This window comes from Clarias gariepinus, chromosome 2 (genome assembly GCF_024256425.1).
Source record: "Clarias gariepinus isolate MV-2021 ecotype Netherlands chromosome 2, CGAR_prim_01v2, whole genome shotgun sequence".
In the NCBI taxonomy this organism is placed as follows: domain Eukaryota; kingdom Metazoa; phylum Chordata; class Actinopteri; order Siluriformes; family Clariidae; genus Clarias; species Clarias gariepinus.
This window is the reverse complement of record NC_071101.1, coordinates 26,129,296-26,153,933: the sequence shown is the minus strand read 5'-3', so window position 1 is coordinate 26,153,933 and position 24,638 is coordinate 26,129,296. Positions and strand designations below refer to the sequence as shown.

At 38.1% G+C, this 24,638-nt stretch overlaps 2 protein-coding genes across 3 annotated transcripts; one reads left to right on the top strand and one right to left on the bottom strand.

The window, feature by feature from the left end:
- Positions 1-15,615, bottom strand: iqub (IQ motif and ubiquitin domain containing). Its single transcript, XM_053484542.1, has 12 exons — positions 15,252-15,615; positions 12,668-12,802; positions 12,326-12,493; positions 12,031-12,206; positions 5,984-6,139; positions 5,684-5,894; positions 3,393-3,568; positions 3,079-3,249; positions 2,707-2,883; positions 1,773-2,018; positions 1,417-1,602; positions 1-1,077 (listed from the first exon to the last, which is right to left on the bottom strand). The coding sequence occupies exons 1-12, from the start codon at positions 15,460-15,462 to the stop codon at positions 883-885; spliced, it is 2,208 nt and encodes a 735-aa protein (XP_053340517.1). The 5' UTR covers positions 15,463-15,615; the 3' UTR covers positions 1-882.
- A 1,337-nt stretch (positions 15,616-16,952) lies between these two features.
- On the top strand, positions 16,953-22,574 carry asb15a (ankyrin repeat and SOCS box containing 15a). 2 transcript variants are annotated; one of them, XM_053484553.1, is made up of 10 exons: positions 16,953-17,017; positions 18,456-18,564; positions 18,686-18,723; positions 18,870-19,001; positions 19,102-19,260; positions 19,345-19,590; positions 20,362-20,533; positions 20,633-21,170; positions 21,782-21,935; positions 22,026-22,574. In XM_053484553.1, the coding sequence occupies exons 2-10, from the start codon at positions 18,467-18,469 to the stop codon at positions 22,196-22,198; spliced, it is 1,710 nt and encodes a 569-aa protein (XP_053340528.1). In that variant the 5' UTR covers positions 16,953-17,017; positions 18,456-18,466; the 3' UTR covers positions 22,199-22,574. The 2 variants fall into 2 exon arrangements, with proteins under 2 accessions (XP_053340528.1, XP_053340535.1); XM_053484560.1 differs by lacking the exon at positions 18,686-18,723.
- The last annotated feature ends 2,064 nt before the right edge of the window (positions 22,575-24,638 follow it).

The window sequence follows — 24,638 nt, the reverse complement described above, 5'->3', positions numbered from 1 at the left end:
TACATTTTAGAACATGGACTTTGTAATGAAACATCCTTATACATTGCAACCTTAAAGAGGTATAAACAATTCTGAGTATTGTTGGGAAGTAAATGGGGTGTTAAACATTAAAGCAAGGGTGCAACTCCATAGTCCTCAAATCAAAAATTAATCTGATTGTGTGTTTAAGTTCTTAGCATAAATATACAGTATGCAGTGATTATAAAAAAATAATTTTCAGGGTAAGTGACAGGGTGCTACAAAAAAAAAAGATTTTTTTAAGCCACAAAATTAAAGGGATTTATATTGTAGCTTCTGTCCACTAAATTGAGCACCTCACTGATATGTATTTATTAGTAATTTATAAGATTTAAGAACAGATTGTATATTGTGAATCATCCATCTTCTAATAATAACCATAGCTATATTTCATTATGATTACATTAGTACATCACCTTATACTTAAAGTAACACCAATTTAGCTTTCAACTGATTAATGTGGACCTTGTGTTATTTGCACATAATTTCTGGATTTAAAATGCTAAACTTTTATGCTTGGATTATGTTCCTGCTATATTTCGTGCATGTAGAAATCACAAGCAATAATCTTTTATGACAAGAAAATCATGGACATTAGAGCACAGGAGATGGTTTTATGGGGAAAAATAGATCACAAAGACTTTATTTCATCTTTAAATGTCTTAACCAATCCAGTACAGTGAGAGTAACTAACACTAAACCAGCACATGCATGTCAGCAAATCATTATTGTAAAACAGGTTTATAACTACAGTAAGTATATTGCCCTCTTTATTACAATTGAAATAAATACAGAGGTTGAGATACGGTTGGAGGCATTGTAGTTAATGTTCTCCTGAGACTACCTATAGGTAGTGGTCACCATTTAGTTCCTAATTTTGTTAGGATACTTCTTCTTCTTCTTCATGGTAGTGAGTTTGGTGACCAGCAAGTGGTTGTGGCCAACAAACTTTGAATCCACATCGTGGAGATACTCCACCATAACAGGGATCTTGGAGAAGTACTTCCGGGCCAGAGAGTGTTTATGCTTAATGTCACAGATGAACATGGAGCCATATGTCTACAAGGAAGTGTTGAGATAAAAATCCCAGATCATGTTTCAGTAACAATTAGATAAATTAGATATGAAGTGTTATTTAATTTGTAAAATAATTTAATTTCAGGTTTAAATATTCAAGTTTTTTCTACTTTTTTTTTCAAAGCATGGAATCATACTGTATATGGACATATCAGTACTATGGATTTAATACTTATTACAAAGCAAGACACACAGAACCAACTAAAAAAATGAAATACTTTTATAAATCACAGAAATATGTTTACTGCTTGCTGGTGAAAATGCCAGGACCCAAAGCTTGTAATAAACATTTCTATATGTGAGTGTGTGTATGCCTCCTACCTTGTGTATGTTTCTGACTTTGAGATGAGCAGCTGCCTCCTCCTTGGTAAGCAGTATGCAGTTCCAGGGGCTCCACTCACAATACTTGTCCCAGCGCACCATCACCAGGTCGTGCAAGTTGTTCCATGCACTCAATGCAGACTGAGCAAACCAAACCACATCGACCAGATAGCGAATATCCTGCTCCTATAATATAAACACATACTGTAGCATAATGGAAGAATAAGCAACACCAGTGATCTGCTAATTGAAAAATCATCACTCAATATATTTGATGTATACATACGTACTAGCATACCATTAACCTATAATGCTTTTTAAAAACGTTTTGGCAAATGTCCAAATGTCTGCTCTACCTGTAGGAGGTAAGGGATCTTGGCATCTGGGTTGACTTCTGATTCATCCTTGCACAGACGTTTCAGAATGGTTTTATAATAGAAGAAGTCTTTTCTTTGCCGAGCCTCATTGTCCAGCGCTTTGCAATGGCGGCAAAGGCGCAGCATGCGTGAGTTCACTGTTAGGGAGAACTCGGAGCTCGGCAAGAACTTGCTGCAGCCACGGCAAAAGCGGACATTCTTCAAATGTCCTGAGTCTTGCGGTACCTGGGAAACAAGAAAAGAAAAATCCAACATAGTTGTAAAATTAACACATAATCGAATGTGTAGCTTATGCCCAGTGTTCGTATAAAACTTTGACTTGGCAGTTTGTAATGGTTTATTGTCTGCATGTCATGCTGGTCCTCGTTACCTGTTCATCAGGTGTTTGTACTGCTCTCCGAGCTAGGTTACTGGTTAGGTTAGAGCTAGGTTATGTAATATGCACACTTGTATTGGGGCTCCCAAATGATACAACAAAAGAGCATTCACCATAATGTCAGAAGGTTATAAGTTTCTACCCCAACACTGCCACAGCCATCCATGACAAAGAGTTATGGGAGCATGGAGCCATTATTCAATCATGCATCTGTGAGCTCATGTAGGCAGAAGAAGGCGAATAGCACTTTTCTCTAAGAATGCTATGCTACCCTATGAGCATGTGCACAGTTTAAAAAGTTGAAGTATGAGAGGAAGCATGCATTAACATTGAAATCATTTTGAATTTATATCAATGATAATAAATTATTATACTTAAAGTTCCAGAAATAATAATAATAATAATAATAATTATAATAATATTAATAATATTAATAGTTAGGGTATTAATCTAAACTTATTTCAACTTATTAACAGGTTATAGGAAAGCTTTTTTGCTGTGATAGAATAAGCATCAATCAGACACATTTGTACATACCCGCAGCACTTTGGACACCTGAGGGTTGAAAGTGGGGTTTTTGATGTACTGGAGGAAGAGTGTGGCAATTCTCTTCCTCAGTCCCTCCAGGTTACTCTCCCTCACACTTCTCATCAGTAGATCAGCCTCTCTGTCAATTAGCCCTACGATATCTCGAGTCAGCTTACAGTCATGTTCCTAAACACAAACAACAAAACACACAAACACCAAAACAGAAAACTTGAGCTCGGCACTATACCTCCAGATATTTGTTGTATATATCCTATTGCATAAATAGAGCATAGACATAGCAGCAATATCTTCTTTATTTCTAGTACTTATTTATGTAGTAATGATTATAGTCAAGAGGAAAAAATGCAGATCTTTGTTGACCTTGACAGTATGTTTGAGAGTAAGCAGAACATCCAGACGCTCCTCCTTGCTCAGATAGCCCTGGGTGAGGCTGCAGTAGAGATCCCGAAGCTCTCTGGCCCTAATGGTGTGCAGTGTATCCATCTGGGTCATTGTGCCATCAGACGCTTGCCATCGCTTCGGGGTAGCACACTGCACCAAGAAAACAAATGCATGTACGAAAAATATTTATGTTGCTTTTTACTTGGTTAACCAGCTTATGCTAAAACCTTTGCATGTTGCACACTGTGGAGCACATAAGAGGAGGCTGTTAACAAATTAGAAAATATAAGAACCTTGTTGAGAAAAGCTTGCACTTCCTTTTCCTGTTTCTTTTCTCCTGCAGCTATTCGGTGATGTTCGATAGATACAATGAACTGTGTCTCCTGCTCCAAAAGTGCACACAGAGCTGCTTTCCTTTCTGCTCCACACAAAGTGGCATTAATGTGCTCCAGTTCTTCCTGTCTCCAGCCTAGCACAGAGAGACAGAGGTGTCAGTGCTATATGTAGTCTAGGCAGTTTCACTATGGGATTAATAAAGTTCTTTGAATCTCAAATGCTAAATAAAAATCATAATCATAATTATTTTGCTCTGTAATAAATCTCTGATGACAGTCAGCTGAGGCGCGTAATAAAGGAGGTAAACCTGAGAACAGCTACTAGACCTGACGGTGTATTTAGGTGGGTGTTGAAGGACTGTGCAGACCAGCTAGGATTTGTCCTTATCTCATTCTACTGTACCAGCCAAACTGATGTAAAAAACAATCATCCCACTGACAGAAATGTCTACCGTAAAAGTCCAAAAGACTATAGTCCTGTGTCACTCCTGTCATTGTGAAGTTTTTTGAGAGACTGGTCAGAAGTCATATAATAAACTTTCTTTTACCTACATTTGACGAACATTCTTTTGCATTTACAGTAAAGCAAATAGATCTACATGGATGCCATAGCTACAGCTTTCCACACAACTATGACCCATCCTGAGCAGAAGAGAGCCATGCCCTTAGGCTTCTCTTTTTAGACTTTAACTCTGCCTCTAACATTATTATCCTACAGAAACTGATGTCTAAATAGAGCGACCTGGGACTGTCATATTCTATCTGCTTCTGGATTTGGGATTGCATTCAGCTTTGTTGTACTAGTACAATGACAGTAAGGCTAACCTTGAACCTTAAAATTATTGGTGTTCCCCAAACAATTGCTCTAAAATAACTGATAATGAATATAATAATAAAATGAACATTAAAAACAATAATTAAATATTCTTATATTCTTAAATTCCTTCTTATTAACTATTTAAAAAGTACTTTTAAAAAATAGTTTGTCGGAACGTAGCATCTGGGAAATAGAATCAGAGTGAAGCAAGTGTATCATTGCTTGAAGATTGTATGTAAAAAAACACATTCCTGTGACTAGGCATCACACCCCCAACATAATATGGCAGACACACCTGTGAGGTACACCTTCATTTTACCCTGACCTTTACCAATAAGAAATGTACACATAATGGAATTGAGTACTAAATGGTTTATGTGGCCAAACACTCTAGATATAACAAGAAAACTCCTCAATGTAGTGTCAGCCAAAGGAAATATGTATCAAAAAGTTTCAAGACAGGTTTTGTAACACGCCAAAGATGGAAGCACAAGGGTGGATGCACACAGGGAGCACCAAACGAAGTCATTGCCCTGTGTACCTCAAAGCTGTGCAACTGTTGGTATTCTGGCCACCAGTGTCATTTCTGCAATTTTATCATGGACAGCAAGTTAGAACACAGAGTGAGTGTAAATTTATGTGTGAAACTGGGCAAATTTGCCACACAAATGTCAAAACCATTTGCCAATTCGTAAAGATCGTCGGTGAAAAATCCACGATATTGCCGCCATTGTCGGTGTGTCAGTCTAGGCAATCCTCACGTGTGATTTGAACATGTAAACATGCCAAGTTTGTCTCCAGGAGTAGAAGGTGCTCTGCCATGGTAAAAGTAAGTCTAAAGGTAAAGTCTGCCAAGAACTCCGGCAGTGTGGCATGGTAACACGTCCTTAATGTCGAGGATCATTACCGGTGTCAAAACTTGGGTGTACTGTATGTGTACGACCCTTAGAAGAAGCAGGAATCTTCAGAGGTGAAACGCCCATCAACTCCACGACCAAAAAAGGCAAGGCAGATCTATATGCAACCTGGCATATGCACATCATCTTTTTCGACATAAGAGCACAAAAGCAGTGTTTCGCAATGGCAATCTCTGCTGGAGGATTTGAAACCTGTGGTCTAAATTCAGGTTTATGGTTCACCGGAATCGTATATTCATATATTACTCTGTAAAGGCAGGCATCTCATATATGTTTAAGCTCAAAATATTATACAATATAACACATATTATACAGTGTAACACATTTGTAATTCTCCTGGAGACTCCTGATAAATCTGGAATTGACTGTTTAAGGACAAACTAACTAACTAAACCCTAACCCTCTAAAAACCTCTTCTCTATATATTATTCTCTGTATTGTTTACAGTATATTCATCTCTGTTATTTATTATAGGTGTGAAGGCATCTTCCTCATAAAGACATACTCGTACTTACTTTCTAGTGCATTATAAAGCAGGACAAAGTCATTTCTGTTCTGAGGGTTCATTCTCCTGTTGTACTCTGCTCTAATCTGATCTTCCTTCTCTTCTTTCTTTCTTTTCTCCTCTCTCTCAATCCAAGCCAGACGCAGCTCCTTATCCAGTCTCAGCTGGGTAGTGAGCCGTTTGGCCAGCCAGCGCCTGGTATATGTCTGGATAGTAATTACCTGAAAATACACATGCAAGTGCATGTTTTAATCCATTTTTTGCCAAACAAATCAAGAATATAAGCACATATTTACAGACCCTCACGTACCGCATTAAGCCTCTTGCTGTGGTATTCATCTGCGGTGACGTACCTCCCTGGTGTGATGAGTTTGTCCTTTTTGTTGGACATGTAACACCCAGGTTTAGACATCTGAGTTGAAGTGGTGATAGTGCACTGCTGAGTCTGGTTCTTCATCTGCATTGTCTGGAGAGAGATCACAAGCACAGACAGCAATCATAAATTACAGGGTAGTCTAGATGAAAATCTGTTCCATTCTACAACAGACTGGGGGGCCTCACTTTCTAGAAACTAGCCAAAGGACAACAAATGGGGTAAAAAAACTAGACATGGACATACTGAAGTAGTTCCAAAACTAGGGGGGATTTGACCCTTGTTATACTCTGTTTAACAAGGGTCAAATTATTGGCCTGCATCATTATTGGACTTCAAATTACTGGCCTGATCACAACCAAGGATATTGCTGAAACTACTTATATTGAGTACAGTAACAATCGTTCAACGCATTATTAAAGCTTGGAAGTAAAGTGGTGAACTATATCTTCTAACACAATCAGGGTTTTCTTCAAGTTTGCTATGTTTAATAGTGAAAGTATGAGCATTTCCACATGCATAATGAAAAGAGAACTCAAGAGATTGGGATTAAACAGCTAAAAAAACACTTAACAATGTGGCTCATTGGAAAAAGGCTTTAATTTGCTAGAGAGCATAAAGAATGGACTGTTGAGCATTGGAAAAAGGTCAAGTGGTCTGATGAGACCAGATTTACCCTGTTTCAGAGTGATGGGTACATCAGGGTAGGAAGTGAAGCAGAGGAAATGATCCATCATGCCTAGTACCTACCGTACAAGCCTGTGGGGACAGTGTCATGATTTGGGGTTGCTTCGGTTGGTCAGATCTATGGTCAGCAACTTTGTGTCCAGACCCAAAGCTTAAGACCCAAATATACTGAAAGACCAGGATTGTTCATCAACGGATTTTTTTTCTTCCCTGATAGCATGGCCATATTCCATATATCATGTGTGTGTGTGGAGGAGAGACATTTTGGTAACATTGGATGACATCAAAAGCTCATGATTGATACATTCAGACAGAAAAAAAATAATTCTTTTTGTGACAGATGTTGTGCAGTATGCATCTGGTCCATTAACAAACATTTCATACAGTATGCTGTCTCCACAGAAACTATTGTGATCACCACAGATCACCGCAGATTCACATCGCTGGTTTCCCTAGTTCTTGGTGTCATCCATTGCACACACATTAAAATAATCATCCTGAGCACTGGTGAAAAGGCTTATGTAACTGAGAAGATCATCACAGCAGTAACACTTTAGTGGTTACGGATGCAACATTCTGTTTGGTTTCACCAAACAACTCAACTTTGCTCTCATTTGCACACAGGACATTGCTTCAAAAAGTCATGGTTCCGTGTTTTTTTTTTTTTTTAGACAAAAGAGGCTTTTTGGCAACCCTGCCAAACAAACCATACTTTTTCAGTCTTCTTCTAATTGTGCTGTCATGGACTTTAACATTTAACATGCTCAGTGAGGCCTGTAGGATCTGGGCTGTAGCTCTTGTATCTTTTGTATTTCTCGGCAAGGACTAACCTTAAGATGTTAGTGCTGGGATGTCCACGTCTGGGTGGACTGACAACTATCTTAAATGCTTTTTCAAATGAATGCATGAATATTCTTTCTCACAGTGGAACAATGACCTCCAAATTCTTTGGAAACCTTTCCTGATTTATGCGCAGCCAAATTCGCTTTTTTAAGCTTACTGCTTATGTTTTCCCCCCCCTGGCATTGTGTAAACACACACCTGAATGCTCCAGACCAGCAAACTGCCCAAACTTCTGCTTTTATAGAAGTCTTCACACCTGCAGATGATCAGTTAATCAAGGGCTGATGAATAGTAGCACCTGGCTGCAATTTACCCTCTTAAATCCTGTGGAAGCAGTAAGGGGTACTTAGTATTGGCCACATGTTTTTTTTGTTGTTTTTTGTATCTTTTTGGCTACATTTTAGTTAAATAAATAATTGCATGGTGAAAAAAGTTAGATGTTGATGTTTGTTTGAGGTTGTTTTTGCCTAATACTAGGACCCACTTTAATCAGCTGATTTTTTTTTAAAAGAAGAGAAATCCAAATCAAATCAGTACTTGGTGTGACCAAGATTGCCAACCATATTTTTATTTACAACTGAACACTGGTTTTAAAGAACCTCCGCAGGTAGGTTGTTTTCAAATATCCTGGTGAACTAACCACATTTACATTTACATTTAGGCATTTGGCAGACGCTCCTATCCAGAGCGACTTACAAAAATGCTTTAAAGTTTACATCATTGGATACATACTTACACTGGGTTAACTAGGTTAATAACTAAGTGCCATTAGTCCAACACAACGAGTTTTTTTTTTTTTTTTTTTTGGGGGGGGGGGGGGGTAATTCAAGTACTGGAGAAACAGATGCGTCTTGAGTCGTTGTTTAAAGATAGTCAAAGTCTCAGCTGTACGGACATCTAGAGGAAGTTCATTCCACCACCTAGGTGACAGAACAGAAAAGAAAAGAACACAAATCTTCTGTGGATGTAGGCTGCATCAAATCCTTTTGTCTCTTCATGTAATCCCAGACTGACTCGATGATGTTGGGATCGGAGCCCTGTGGGGGCCAAACCATCACTTCCAGGACTCCTTGTTCTTCACTATGCTGAGGATAGCTCTTAATGAGATTGGCTGTATGTTTTGCATAATCCTGCTACAGAATAAACTTGGGGCCAATCAGACACCTCCCTGATCAATAAGTATCTGCCTGTATTTCTCAGCACTGAGGGCACCATTAATCTTAACCAAATCCCCAAACTTGCAAAAGACCCACACTATGCTTCACTATTCCCTGCAAACATTTAAAAATTTGACCCAATAGTCCAGAGCACCTGCTGCCATTTTCGGACATTCGGACAGCAATTATTCCATGAAGATCACTTGTGGCCAGCCTTTTCCGGACAGTAGGGCCCACTGATTCCTCTGGTTCTTTAATGATGGCACTACTAGACATCTTCCCACGTCGAAGGGAAGTAAGCATGATGTATAAGTAAGTAAGTATTCATACTCCTTTTTATGTGATTTTTATGGATTTTTTAATTTTGTGTACCAACAAAAATGACACATAAATGTGAAATGGAAGGAAAATGATAAACGGTTTTCAAATTGTTTTACAATGTTTTTTTTAATGTTTTTTTTTTGCAGAGATCCATGGCTCAGATCATTAAGAGAATCTGTCCACAGGTCAACTATTAATCGTGCACTCCACAAATCTGGCCTTAATGAAAAAGTGGCCAGAAGAAAGCCATTGTTGAAAGAAAGCCACAAAAAGTCCCATTTGCAGTTTGCGGCAAGCCATGTGGGGGACACAGCAAACGTGCGAAAGAAGGTGCTCTGGTCAGATGAGACAACATTGAACTTTTTTTTGCCTAAATACAAAATCAGATGCACATCACCTCGAACACACCATCCATGTTGTGGCAATGCTTTTCTTCAGCAGGGACAGGGAAGGTGGTCAGAGCTGAAGGAAAGATGAACAGAGCCAAAAGACTTGAGGGGCAGAGGTTTACCTTCTAACAGGACAACAACCCTAAACATATAGCCAAAGCTACAATGGAATGGTTTAGATCAAAGCATATTAATGTGTTAGAATAGCCTAGTCCAGAGGTCGGCAACCTTAAACACTCAGTGAGCCATTTGGACCTGTTTCCCACAGAAAAGAAAATATGGGGAGCCACAAACCCTTTTGACATCTAAAATGAAGATAGCACTGCATTTATCGTTTTTTATCTCTATATTTTCCAAAGCTACAGGGAGCCATACCAGAGGAATGAAAGAACCACATGCGACTCCGGAGCCGTTGGTTTGCCGACCCTTGGCCTAGTCAATTCCAGACCAAAATTTTATTGAGAATCTGTGGCAAAGATTTGAAAAATTGCTGTTCCCAGATGCTCTCCATCCATTTTTTCCCCATATTTTGCAAATGTGGTAGAGACATATCCCAAGTGACTTTACAGCTGTAATGGCAGTGAAAGTTGGTACTACAAAGTACTAACTCAGGGGGCCTGAATACAAATGCGTGCCACTTTTCTGATATTTACTGTATTTGTAAAAAAATTTTTGAAAACCATTCATCATTTTCCCTTAACTTCACAATTGTGTGCCACTTTGTGTTGGTCTGTCTGTCACATAAAATAGTTTTTGTAACGTGACAAAATGTGGAACAGTTTAAGGGGTATGAATACTTTTGCAAGGCACAGGAAATTCGCTTGGCTGACCACTGTGTCTAAGGTCCTCAACATTGCCTGTTTTTCGTGCTTTTTGAAAATAGCTTGAACAGCACATATTAAAACTCCAGTCTTAATGCCTGGGGAGACCTTATAGATGCAGTATAAATACCTTGTATCATGTTGATGTGCTCAGTCTTGCCTTGGTGTATGACCTGCGACATGAAACTTCAACTCAATTCCAAGTCCAACTCATTCCTTAGTAGCAGAGGGTGGTGGTTTCCCAGTTTTAAGTCTCCTACACAGCTGTTTCAGCTAATAACTGAAACAGCATTTCAGTTACTAGCTGACACAGCTGTGAGTTGAAATATGTGTATTTCAACCCACATATGAAATTTATCATTAGCACCTGCTACTTATAATTGGTCGATCCGACATCTGACTCTGTATCGTGCAAAATTCCTGACTTTGTGCAAGTGTAGGAATTGATACTGGTTTGCAGCCAAAAGGTAGTCACACAAAATACTGATTTGATTTTCCTTCTATTCGCTCACTTTGTACAAAGTTACAATTAAATAAACAATTAAAACATATGTTTGAAAAGCATTATTAGTTTACAGCATTTCTTCACACCTGCCTAAAACCTTTGTACAGTCCTGTATATAAAGTGGTTCTACCAAGTATGCAAAAGAAGTTTTGGTTCCTTTGTTTCATTTATTTCATTCTTCAATAAAAAAACAAATTAAGTCCATTTTCATGAAATGACAGTTGCGTCTGTCGTAAAAATTCTAACTCAAACGTCGTTTGGAAAACTAGTCCTGTCCGAATAGGGCTTATGACCCTAACAACACCATACCATAAAACACCATGCTTTGGGCCTGTTTCTCTGGTAAAGGAAAGGGTTGGGTGGGGCCATGTATTGTAAAATTTTAAATGCAAACTTCCTGAAGAATGGGTCTTCCAAATAAAATACTTATTTTTCTCATTTAAATGCACTATGTGCTTTTTGATTTATATTCTGTTTATAACCTTTAAATTAAACCTATGATAGAAATTATAGACCCTTCACTCTTTGTACAGTACGTGGGCAAACTTACAAAATCTGCAGGGGATCAGATAATTATTTTCCCCATTATATATACAGTACATATCTCTTTACAATTTTTTTGGATTTTTTTTCCCCAATTTCCTCCCTATTTTAGTCATATCCAATTTCACCCCGTCACTAGGGGCTTCCACATTAAAGCTACGACAACAATTCAGTCAGGAGAGCTAAAAACTATCACCTCGTGACGCCACCGACCTTTTCGAACTGCTTGCTCACGCACCATTGGGGGAAGTGTAACACACTCGGAGGACAGCACTATCCGCACTTTGCATAAGCTCACAGACGCCCCTGATTGGCTGTAGAGCTGTAATTAATGTAATAGCACTAAGTGCTTCCATCCCACCCTGCTAAGAGAGCCCAGCAAATCAGCTCTCACTAGACCCTTGGCAGCGAGAGGTTACAGCGTCACCTGGGAATCGAACCAGCAATCTTCGGACGATTGGGCGAGCACTTTGCCACTGCAACACTCGGGGGCATGGTTTTTTACTTTTAACTATAAATTTTAGGCTAAGGCATTGGACTACGGTTCGGAAGGTCCCAGGTTCAAACCCCACAACCACCAAGTTCCACTGTTGAGCCCTTGAGCAAGGCCCTTAACCCTCAACTGCTCAGATGTATAATAAGATAAAAATGTAAGTCGCTCTGGATAAGAGCGTCTGCCAAATGCCTAAATGTAAACGTAAATGTCCACTGTCTTTACCTGCATCTCTCTGCTGAAAGTCTCAATGTCTCTATCAGGCCATCTCCTCGTTATAGTCTGTACTCCAGCGTGGTGGTACTCAGTTTTAGTGACTTTGTGGCGATATCCCCCCAAGAAAGGTTTCTTTTGAATGGCTCTTTCAATCTCAACTACCACATCCTGATAGGTACCTCCATCTAATGGTTGGAGAAGATGAGACATAATTAGAAAAAGCAGATCATTCATTCATTAACATCAGAAACAGAGACACTGGATTATTCACAGTATGTGGAAGAGAAAAAGTCTGCAAGTTGACCTGTCTGTACTCTGACAGTAATGACATCTGGCATGGTGCATTGCTGCTGAGGTTTAACTGCCTTGATAGGGTAATTTTCAGGATCTAATGAGCTCATCTCAAACTGGACTGTAGCATGTGGTTGCACCCCAAGGCTCATCAGGGTCTGGTGATCCTCTATAGCATTACCTGGCAATCAAACAGCAGAGGATTACTTTTATCTACACCACTAGAATCAAATGTTTAACTTTCACATCCACTCCAGTTTGCACAATCTGTGTGTGTGTGTGTGTGTGTGTGTGTGTGTGTGTTTATTTATTTATTTATTTAAAAGGGCAAGTGTGCTGAATAAATTGTAGTCACCATTGAGTGTGATCTGAATAACATCTGATGGTACTCGCAGCTCATTGGAGAAAAGGTTCTTTAGGTCTTGTGTGGTAAGGCCAATCATGAAAGCCACAGTCATCATGTGTCCCTCTGGCATAAGTAAGATTTTAACTAGAAAGACATAATTTTTACGGAGTAAGAGACAGTCCAAATGTTAATTTAAAAAAATATAATAAAGACAACCCTATCAACATTACACATATTGCCTACAGTATGTCTTGTAATCTGTATCAAGTACTAACAGATCAGTTTAGAACTGATTTAATGATAAACAAAACACAGCAACAACATCAGAGCCAGACCATTATACAGACATCACACACAAACAAATAAGTACATTACAAACAGTGTGTAAAAAGTAGCCATGGACGGTTGGAAAGCAGGACGTTGTGAAAAAGACAGAAGGAGGACAAAAAAACAATCAAACAAACAAAATAACAGAGAAAACGGAAAAATAGAACACAGACTTAAGCATCATAAAAAACTCACAATGGTCACAGAAATAACTTTAATCTATTAAGTAATAATAAATAAAATTCTATGAATGTTAACCAATAAAAGTCAGACATTGCTTTTCAACCATGCTTCAACAGAATTATTTTTAAAAAAAAAACTCATTGAGCAGGCCTAGACAAAAATGACTTTACCCCTAAAAAAGACCCCTAGAAAATAATGTGACCAAAGAGACGTGTTCATTCAAGCTGTGTCCACTAATTAGCATCACCGGTGTCTACAATCTTGTAATCAGTCAGCGGGCCTATACTGTATATAGGGCTCCAAGTAGTCACTGTGTTGTTTGGTGACATGGTGTGTACCACACTCAACATGGACCGAAGGAACCGAAGGAAAGAGTTTTCTCAAGAAAATTAAAGGCAAGCATGTTAAAGGTAAATGCTATTAGACCATCTCCAAGCAGCTACTGTAGATGTTCCTGTGACTGCAATTGCACATATTATTCAGAAATTTAAGATCCATGGGACTGTAGCCAACCTCCCTGGACAAGATTGCAGAAGGAAAATTTATGACAAATCAAAGAGACGGATAATCCGAATGGTAACATAAGAGCCCAAAAAGACTTTTAAAGAGATGTTGAAGTTCATGCTCTAGGTGTGTCAGATCGCACCATCTGTCGTTGTTTGAGCCAAAGTGGACTACATGGGAGACGACCAAGGAGGACACCATTGTTGAAAACAAATCATAAAACAGCCAGACTACATGTTGACAAGCCACAAAGCTTCCGGGAGAATGTCCTATGGTCAGATGAGACAAAAATAGAACTTTTTGCCAAGGCACATCAGCTCTACTGTATGTTCACAGATGCAAAAATTAAGCATATCAAGAAAAGAACACTGTCCCTACTGTGAAACATGGAGAGGCTCTCTTATGTTCTGGGGCTGCTTTGCTGCATCTGGCACAGGGTGTCTTGAATCTGTGCAGGGTACAATGAAATCTCAAGGGATTCTAGAGAGAAATGTGTTGGCCAGTGTCAGAAAGCTTGGTCTCAGTCGCAGGTCATGGGTCTTGCAACAAGTTGGTGACCCAAAACACACAGCTAAAAACACCCAAGAATGGCTAAGAGGTAAACAATGGACTATTCTAAAGTGGCCTTCTATGAGACCTGACCTCAATCCTATTGAGCATCTTTGAAAGGGTCTTTAGGAAACAACTGGAGCAATTTGCTCATGAGGAGTGGACCTGCTGAGAGGTGCAGAAGTCTCATTGGCAGTTTCAGGAATCGTTTGTTTGCAGTGATTGCCTCAAAAGGTTGTACAACAAACTATTAAGTTAGGGGTACCATAATTTTTGTCTAGGTCTGTTCCATAAGTTTTTTTTTTTTAAATAAATTTTGTCCACATGTGTAAGAACAGCAGGAATATGCCAAAAGACAAGTGAGACAAACACTAAAAAAAAAACATTTAAATACAGGGGAAGAGATATAACAGACACTGTATTATGAAGGATGAGATATCAATATTGTTTATGTTACAGCTGAGAAGGTGGTAAAAAATTGAACTTTTTGCCAAGGCACACCAGACCATAAGACCTTGGATACTGTTATAAAAGAATATTTACATTAATTCTATATAACGAAACATTCAAACTTTTTCGTTCCTTTTCATTACTGCATGTTTGAGGCGACAGATACACTCCACCCTGGAGATACTGTATATTTGTTGTTTCTATGGCAGCTACTCTAGGGGTCGGGTTGGCCAACCTGCATATCCCTAACCTGACTGTGGGAGGAAACCAGCGTACCCGGAGGAAACCCATTAGGCACTGGGACAAAAAAAACAAACTCCACGCACGCAGATCTGAGGCGGGACTCGAACCTCAACACTGGAGGTGCGAGGCAACAGTGCTAAACACTAATCCACAGTGCTGCTTGCATTTCTGTGCATACTCCAAAAAGTATCATAGTTCATTATCAGTAGAAAAAAAAGGTTAATAGTGCATATCTGAGTATACACTATTTAACAATTCTGATAATGAAGTATAATAATTTTAGACTTTTTCATTATGCACGGGTTCTGACTTGATTTGAGCTGGAGAATGATTTCACCTGTTGCTGTTGAGTTTCCCACACCGTCTGCACAGACTCTGTTCTGTCCCAGTCTTTGAGATGGTGAGCTCGGCTGCATTTCCTGATCAGTGCAGATGTCCCCCTGGCTCGGCGGCACAGATGTCTGATCTCGAACATCCTCATCCTCCGCACTTTGGGTCTCAGGAACGCGTCCGGTCGCGGCCTCGCCTGGATTTTCATCTTTCTCCATAATCGTACCGGACACATCCGGTACGCTATCCTCCTCCTCCGCCTCCTCCTGTGATATCAATTTGTTCTATATGTATATTATTGTAATATAAATGCTAAGTTTCTAAAGTTTTTATTGAGGTAACGTATCACAGGGGGAAACGCAGCAACTGCGTAACAGCAGAGGCTGCAATGTTTGAAAGCTACTATGGTAACCGCGGTATCACGTGAGTCAGCTCCCTGGAGATATTATTATGGGATACATTCCTTCCTGAATCACTAGGCTAGTGTTTAGCCAGCGTATACAAAAAGCTTCAATAGCTTCCATGTAGCATTTTTTTGTTTTAGACCTCTGAACTTTATTAATGTATTATTTTTATTATTCATTGGGTACAGTAGTGTATTGGTTATTAATTAAACCTCAGCTTTGTATTTATTACATTTCTGCTGAAGTTAAAGAAGACATTTAGATTAAACGCACTCAACTAAACAGTCAGAAGGTTACTAAGGATACAATAACAAATATATAAATTTACATAAAATATAAGACAGACAACCCTTTAGTGTTTTCGTAATATTTATTGATTTTGTCCTGTTATTTTGTTGTTTAAATTCTTCTAGTTTGTACATACACCCCATTTCTTTAATCACCAAATATTTGTGCAGGTTATCCTAATAAAGGGGATGGTGAGTGTACAGTAGACTTACCATATAAAAAAGAGTGAAACATCTAACCTGACACTATTACACTGCAAAGGTCAGACTCTACAGGTGGCCCAGCTTCAGTTTTGATGGAGCCAGTCTGAGACACAGTGGTTATTTCTTTCTTTCTTTCTTTCTTTAAGACTGGAAACGGTTTTGCATGTATTGCTATTGAAATAAAAAAAGTTTTACTTCTAGTAGGATTTAGAAGAAAGGAGCTATTAACGATACAAACGAAACACAAATGTCAAACCACGTCTCTGTTTATATATTTACTGTTCTTCTCAGGCTTCTTATACAGTAATGTATTTATAAAATATGGCTCTAAAAATAATAAATTGCTATGTTACCAGATAAAAATACAAAAAAAAGTATCCTTGTGTTGTGTTTGGCGCTGGCACTTCCATAAAGTGGATCCTTTGGGTGTTGTAGGTTGTGGTGTGGAGCCTCCATAAATTGGATTGAGTTATACGGCACATTCCATCAATGCTCAGTCAGATTGAGATCTGGGCAATTTGGAGACAACAACTTTGAACTCTAATTCTTCTTAAGTCCTATACACCCAAATTTATTTTTTTAAGCAATTTGTGCTACTTTCGCTTGTAGGTGAGATTGGACAAAAAAAACTGGCCTTACTCCAGGTACATAACTTATAATCAATTTTATTCCTTTCACCTGGTGGTGGTGTTAATGTTGTGGATGATCAGTTTGAGCATGCAAGCAAATATGGTCAACGCTCTAGTTCAAGCAGGTGACGGCCAAAAATAGATATGTAGTCAGAGTATCTTAGTGCTCTGTCAGTTTGGACGTCAGACAGCAAAACCAAAGGCAGTACACAGCCTGTGATTTTACTGGAACTATTTTTTTTTTTCAAGGTGAGATTAGCATTTGTGCTTACATATGTACAGGATGAGATTTCTTTGATGCAATGCATACAGTATGTTTCACCTTCAAATGTTATATAAAGTTTATTTTAGAGCTTATGTTTCAATGTTTAATATTTTATTAGGACCCACTGTTTCTTTAGGTAATAAGTGTTAATAAGTTTTAATTATGTCCCCTGTGCAAATAACTTTCAAATTTAGTTGCAACGTGTTGTTCAGTATAGTGAATTTAACACAAAGCAGAAGATGACAGTATGGGGAAAATATCTCACTGATAAATTAAGCTTTTTTTTTTTTAGATGCATCCTAAAAAAGCTTGCATGTAAAATATTTTAAGCACCTTTATATTTGGTGTGCGGACCTTTTTGAATCACACTGCAGGTTTTCCGTAGGATTTAACCGAGATGGCCATTTTAAAAGACTGGCTTTAATTTCTGCAAGAATTTCTTTAACCACTTTGATGTATGTTCTTTGTGACAGGTGTACAGGCCCTAAAAGTTAAAGTATGGATGTCTGACCACAACACATAATTCCAACTGTAGATTACATGAAGCATAATAAATCCCTGTTGTGTTTTTTTTGTATTGTGATGGTTATATATTTGAATACAGTATGTTAATCTTCTCATGATATTAAATAATGCTTTTTTTGTAAAGAGTTTTTTTTTAAATATTATATTTACAATAATAATAATAATAATTATTATTATTATTAATATTATTATTAACGTCAACCTGTTTTTTTATCAGAGGAATAGGTTAGAGGAATAAAAGTGTGTCCTTGTGTTTGCACTTTCAATATGGTCGTCGTCAGGGTAGTGCCATGGAGACGCTGAGCCACAGTCCCTGCAAGTCACACTAATTATGTTTACGTGTGTGTCATGACATTCTACTTATTCTACTATGTGCTGTTATTCTGTACATGTTTGCCATGCTTTTTATGTAGTTACTCATTAATGTGTTGAGGGTTAGTGCTAGTTTTTGTTCTGTTCAAGTTTTTAGATAATTTTTTGAGTTTGTTTAGGACAACAACTCAGAGAAGGAACCAGACACACAACTACAACAATAATCTAATCTTTAGTACAAATGTCTTTAGATAAACCTAAATGAGCTATTACAAACACTGGCACAGTGTTTTCTTCATAAAACATGACTTAAATATATAAAATTGGTCGACCTGAAAATACAATCATAAAAACACCAGATCTCACAGACATACGAATGGACAGAATTCCAGAAGCATGGTCTGAAGACAATATGGCAAGGCCTGAATGTTAGAAGGTGCTACATACAAAACAACCAAAAAGTGTTTGGGAAAAAGATCATCCAGAAAACAACAAACGCATGGTGAGAGTATGAAATTCAAGAATGACAAAGAACTAGGGTAACTAAAATTTTGCCATATTAAATCCTGTTTTTCTCCTTCTCAGAGTAATTGGTAATGGACAGTACAGACGAAGTAGACGAAGATGACCAGCTTCTTAATTATGCCATCCAGCTCAGTATTGAGGAGTCTTGGAGCAACAATATTCCAGCAAGGTATGAGGCAAGAAAGAAAGTATAAAAAAAACAATATAAAAACATTTTAATTCTTACCTTAATCGATATTGATAAAAGTATGTCATCATTGACAGTCACTTGTTTTATTTTAAAACTATAGTGTGGAAAATCTAAAGATTTTTGAGGCAATCAAAAGGGGTAAGATTTGCAGTAAAGCTGTAAACACTCTACAGAATGAAACCTAATGTTTAGTGCGTAAATGCAGTACATACAATCTCAACCTGTTATGAACTCAAAATGTCACTTCTAGCCAAAGGCAACAGCAGAACCCCTTTTATTTCCAGGTGACCTGCATATGCTGCAGGAGATGTCAGACTACCCAGCTGCATTTACTGAGGTGGATGCTAAAGGCTGGTACCCGCTCCACAGGGCATCAGTACAACAGTCAGTACAAGTGCTGGAGAGAGTGATATATGGTGAGTGACACAAATGTACAGTATGCTTCCGCAAAGACAGTGGTGTTGTCTGTGGAATAGCTAGAAAAAGTAGTGATATCATAGCGCACTTTTATGACAGCATCTTACAGACTGACCCTTGAGGAGGAAACAGCAGACAGAGAGACACCTTTGACTCTGGCTACTCAAGCAGGATTAGTAGAGATTGTTTGCACTTTGCTGGAACATGGAGCTTCTCCTCACAGAACCAATGGCAGGAATGAATCTCCCCTGTTACTGGGTATTATTACTTTTTACTAACATACCAAAATGATTAAAAAGGATCCATGAATTAATTAATGATTTGCATTCTTTTCCTTTACAGCTGTAAGAACCGATTCTTATGATATAGCTTTAGCACTTATAGAAAGAGGTGCACTGGTTAACCAGATCTGTTTGAAGAAGTGGACAGCTATTCATGAGGCTGCTAAAGTGGGCTGCATTGATATCCTGAAGCTTTTATTGCAGCATGGAGGCCAGGTCTCAGAAACAGATCAACATGGCGTGACCCCAATGGGCATCGCTGCAGAATATGCCCAGGCGGAGGTTCTAGATATCCTTATTCACAATGGTAAGAATCTCTGAACATAATCTTTGTAAAAAATTAGGTCATTTGAGTTAATTAATACCCACATTTGATAACAATACTAACATTTTTATTTATTTACAATTTTTATACTTATTTATTTATTTACAATTTTAATTTCCTCTTGGCATTTGAATATCACATGATCTTAGTAGTAATTTATCCTAGGCAAGTTTAAAAAGTTGAACACATTTACCAGTACCAGTAACAGTCTAAAGTTTGGACACAAGTTGGGATTTGTTTTCTACATTCTACAACAATATTGGATTTTTTTTTTTTTTTCAAAACTATAAAATAACACATATGGCATTAGGTAATTAAGTAACAACAGTCACTTGTTATTTTAGGAAAAGGTTAGCTGTTCTGAAACTGTTCTGGCAGCAGCAGGATTGTCAAGTGCATTTGCAAAACCCAATAAGCACCATGATAAAATTAGCTCTCACGAAGACCATCCCAGGAAAGCGAGACCAAAACTTATTTCTTCTGCAGAGGAGAAGTTCATTTGAAGATACCAGCCTTACAAATCACAAATTAACAGCACCTCAGATCAGAGCCGTTATGAAGGCTTTAAAGAGCATGAGTAGCAGACACATCTCAATGTAAACTGTTCAAAGGGGATTTGTTTTTTGATACATGTATCAACAAGGTAAAATGTTGAAAACCCAATTTTGGATACAACTCCAATTTAGAAGACTTGAAAACATAAAAAATGACCATTCTAACTGTAATCCAATGTTACATCTTCTACATCAATAGGTGGTGATGTAAATGCTCAGGCACCAAATGGAGACAGTGTTCTATATGATGCTGCTGGTTCTGGTAACCCTGACTGTATTGACCTTCTCCTCCGGAATGGGGCCAATCCCAACATTGCCAACCTCTCTTCACAGCTCCCTATTCATCGAGCTGCTTACGAAGGGCACTACCTGTGAGTATGTAAGACAAGTTAATTGCATAACCTGTTCATTTATGAAAAAAAATTAATACATTAATAATTCTTCAATCAAATGCAAATAATGTTCCTTAGCGCTTTGAGGATGTTGATTCCTATTACTACAAGAAGAGCTTTGCGGCTTACAGGCCAAAGTCCGGTTCACTCGGCAGCAGATGGCGGACATACACAGTGCCTCGAGCTTTTACTGGAGAAAGGCTTTGATGTCAATTCCCTTCTAGACAAGCATATCTCTGAAAATTACGGTGATATGAGGAAGACACCACTGTACTTTTGTGTCTCCAATGGAGATGTGACTTGTACTCAGTTGTTGCTCAGAGCTGGTGCTAAACCTGACCTGGATCCTCTGAGCTGTCTTCTGGTGGCAGTGAGAGGTGGCAGATATGAGATAGTCAAGCTGCTTCTGGCCAGTGGAGCAAATGTAAACTACTACTTCACAGTGATCAATGACACTCTGTTCCCCACTGCATTACAGTATTGCCTTAGGGATGAGATGATGATGAGGATGCTACTTAACAGTGGATATGATGCAGATAAATGCTTTGTCTGTCACCATGATTCAACTTGGACAGACCGAAGTCATCACGCAGATCAATCGAGCGAAAAGATCCCTGTGAGTGTGCTACAGATTTGTTAGGAAAGATTAGATTTAAAGTAACTGATACTAGATGGTGCACTTTGAGGGAAAACATTTCTCAGGATTCTTTCTTTGCAATAAAAAAAAAAAATGAGGGCTGCCCGATTTGATAAAAAAAGCACATTGTGATAATTTTTACACATATTTATTGTGATTTGAACTGCGATATTTATATGTTAGATGTACCATTTTGTATTTTCATGTAATTATGCTGGCTAACAGCAAATAATTAAAATTAAGAAAAATTAAGAGAATGCTTGCAGATCATTTTGTATTATTTTTGTACTGCCAATATATTTATCACATCCAAAGTACTGTATTTAAAATTAATAAACAAATACTTAAATTATTGACAAACTCTACATTAATTCCTATCTATGTGTATTGCCTGTAATAAATTGTAATTGAATAATTGCACAGATCCATACTGAGATGAACATAAATATTTTTATGTGATTAATTGTGCAGCACTGAGCAAATACTGAAAGATTCCACAGAGAATTGCTACAACAGATGGTTTATTTCTTTTCTTTTTTTTTTAAAGAGTGCATTAATCTTGTTTGTTTACAATGATCTGTTTTGTGTAGTTTTGTGATTTCATCAGTGTCTCATGGCTGGCGCAGTATGCAGGAAAAGCTGTGCGTGTTCTCCTGGACTACGCCGGATATGTCCCAATCTGTTCAAAAATGAAAATGGTTTTGCAAAAGCATAAAGAATGGCCAGACATTTGTGAAATTTTAGGTAAATAACCAAAACCATACATGCATTATGATGCATCGTTAAAGAGCCCAATGTAGTTCATGGTGGTCCTGTTTATGAACTTTTTTTCAGGGAACCCCCGCTCACTAAAGCATACGTGCAGGCTGTTGATCAGGAGAAAGATGACTCCAAGGAAACTGGGGGACCCCGGCATTATCAACTCTGCTCCATTCCCACCTTTACTTAAGAAATACTTGATGTATAGGGAGTATGACCTGTATGGCAGCTTATGTGCAGATGAATGAGCATATTTCCTCAAAGAACAAAAAAGGAACAAAGAGTCTATCTGGTCCATAGACTTTAAAGATGACTGAAGGCAGGAAGCTTTTCTTCCAAACATACAATACTGACCTGTTAACAATGAGAGATGAATTGCTGTAATAAATGATAGCCAAAAATGGCAAGTTATAGTAGCAGCCAGTAAAGTTTCTTTGGGTCAAAGATCTTAAAGGAACTACAATATGATTTCAAAAATAGTCTTAAGTTAGAAATCGTGTAAATGGAGTATGCTTTAAAAATGCAGCTTTCTGGTGCTATCATGAAAGACCACTTTGATTCATGTATGTTTAAATGCCTGTTCTTTGTTCTGAAGAGTACTGTAAATATCTTTTCATATGCCAATACTGTGTCGGCTATTTTTATACTGGTTCCAAGGAAACAGTAAGGATTATTTTAATACAGCTGTATGACTGGGAAGTCCTCCTCAGTTCAGCCCACAGGAAATCAAAACTCTCTATTTTAAAATGCCTTAAGAACAATTTAGAAGAATAAATTCTCGAAGATGCTTTCCTGGAGAACTTGTTCAAATGAGTATTGACTCAGTTTGACCCGTTTTGAATCCCTCGGTCTGCCATGATAATTAGATTTTCTTCCATTTTCTTCATAACCATGGTTAAGATGAACTATGAACTTCCTGACATCTGACATCAGGAACAGTGATGGTCTGATAAACCCAACCTGAATTTTCAAAGCTTATATGATTATTCATTATTCCTTAATATGATAAAACATTTGGTCCAGCAAAAGAGAATACGCTCTTTGAGAAACTTACAAGATAGTGACCAAAGTGGTTTTATTAAATAAATGACATTCACATCACAGAAATCATAATAATCATGATTCATACTGGATACAGTATACCCTCCCCTCTCAAAATATTGGAACGACAAGGCTACTTCTTTTGTTTTAATCAAATACTGAAGACGTTTTAGTTTAAGATCAAAAGATAAGTAAGATTCATAGATTGCTGATATTTACATCTAAATGTATAACATGACAGCTTAGGTGAAAGAAGAATGAGTTTTAGATAGGGAAAACATTCTTTCTTTGTTAGGAGCTAACCTTGGTTTAAAATCTCCATCGCTGTATTTCTGTCTGAATTCCAATCTGGCCTTCAGAGTCTCACTGCTCATGACCTCGGAGTTCCAGTAAAGGTAAATATTAAAGCTACAGTATAGACAACTTTGTGGCAATAGTTTCGCTAAGGCATACATATGGCATGATGGTCAGTCACCAGGATACTTTTAGCCATATAGTGCATGATGATTAATTATCAAATGCTAAATAATAGCTTGAAGGCCACTTTACTGCCTACGTAACCTCACAATTATGTTTACACACTTATAAATGTGTAAGGAGTTTTCTTACCTCACAGAATGGTTTGTCAAATAAGTATATGAAAATTCAGAGTAATAAAGTAAAAATATCATTACACATGATATCTGATCAAATAAAAGGTCTGCCTTATCAGAGTAATATACACAGAGAAACGTCCCTTTTTCAGGACTGTGTATTTCAACACTAATATTGTAAAAATCCAAATAACTTTATAGATCTTCATTGTAAAGCGTTTAAACAATGTTTTCCATGCATGTTCAATTAACCATAATCGATTAATTAACATGCACCTGTGGAATGGTCGTTAAGACCTTAACAGCTTACAGAAAGTAGGCATTTAAGGTCACAGTTCTAAAAACGCAGGACACTTTAGAGACTTGTCTACCGACTGTGAAAAACACCCAAAGAAAGATGCCCAGGGTCCCTGCTCATCTGCGTGAACGTGCATTAGGCATGCTGCAGGGAGGCATGAGGACTGCTGATGTGGCTAGGGCAATAAATCGCCATGTCCGCACTGTGAGACGCCTAAGACAGCGCTACAGGGAGACAGGAAGGACAGCTGATCATCCTCGCAGTGGAAGAACACGTGTAACAACACCTGCACAGGATCGGTACATCCGAATATCACACCTGCGTGACAGGTACAGGATGGCCACAACAACTGCCCGAGTCACACCAGGAACACACAATCCCTCCATCAGTGCTCAGACTGTTCGCAATAGGCAGTTCATGAGGAGGAGATGCACTGCAGGTCTTTTAAGCAGCTGGTGGCCACACCAGATACTGACTGGTACTTCTGATTTTGAGCCTCCCTTCATTCACGGACACATTGTGAAACATTTTTAGTTTATGTCTTATGGTGTTGACTCTTTTAGTGTTCATACAAATATTTACACATTAAGTTTACCGAACAGTTGAAAGTCAGAGGACATTTTTTTTTTGCTGAGTATATATATATACTGTATATGTGATGAAATGTGTATCTGTTTTGGCAGATAGTGAAGACACTCAGTATGAGGCTGTTCTTTTGCAAGCCAAACATGCTTTGTATATGATGCCAGGGATGCA

Excerpts from the sequence above, each read along its gene's own strand:
- iqub (XM_053484542.1), bottom strand. The coding sequence starts at position 15,462 with ATGGAGAAAGATGAAAATCCAGGCGAGGCCGCGACCGGACGCGTTCCT. Across the intron at positions 2,884-3,078 it reads CTCTCAAACATACTGTCAAG|GAACATGACTGTAAGCTGAC; the intron begins GTCAACAAAGAT and ends GTTTGTGTTTAG. Across the intron at positions 1,078-1,416 it reads AAGTCAGAAACATACACAAG|ACATATGGCTCCATGTTCAT; the intron begins GTAGGAGGCATA and ends ACTTCCTTGTAG.
- asb15a (XM_053484553.1), top strand. The coding sequence starts at position 18,467 with ATGGACAGTACAGACGAAGTAGACGAAGATGACCAGCTTCTTAATTAT. Across the intron at positions 18,724-18,869 it reads TTTTGAGGCAATCAAAAGGG|GTGACCTGCATATGCTGCAG; the intron begins GTAAGATTTGCA and ends TTTTATTTCCAG. Across the intron at positions 19,591-20,361 it reads AGATATCCTTATTCACAATG|GTGGTGATGTAAATGCTCAG; the intron begins GTAAGAATCTCT and ends CTACATCAATAG.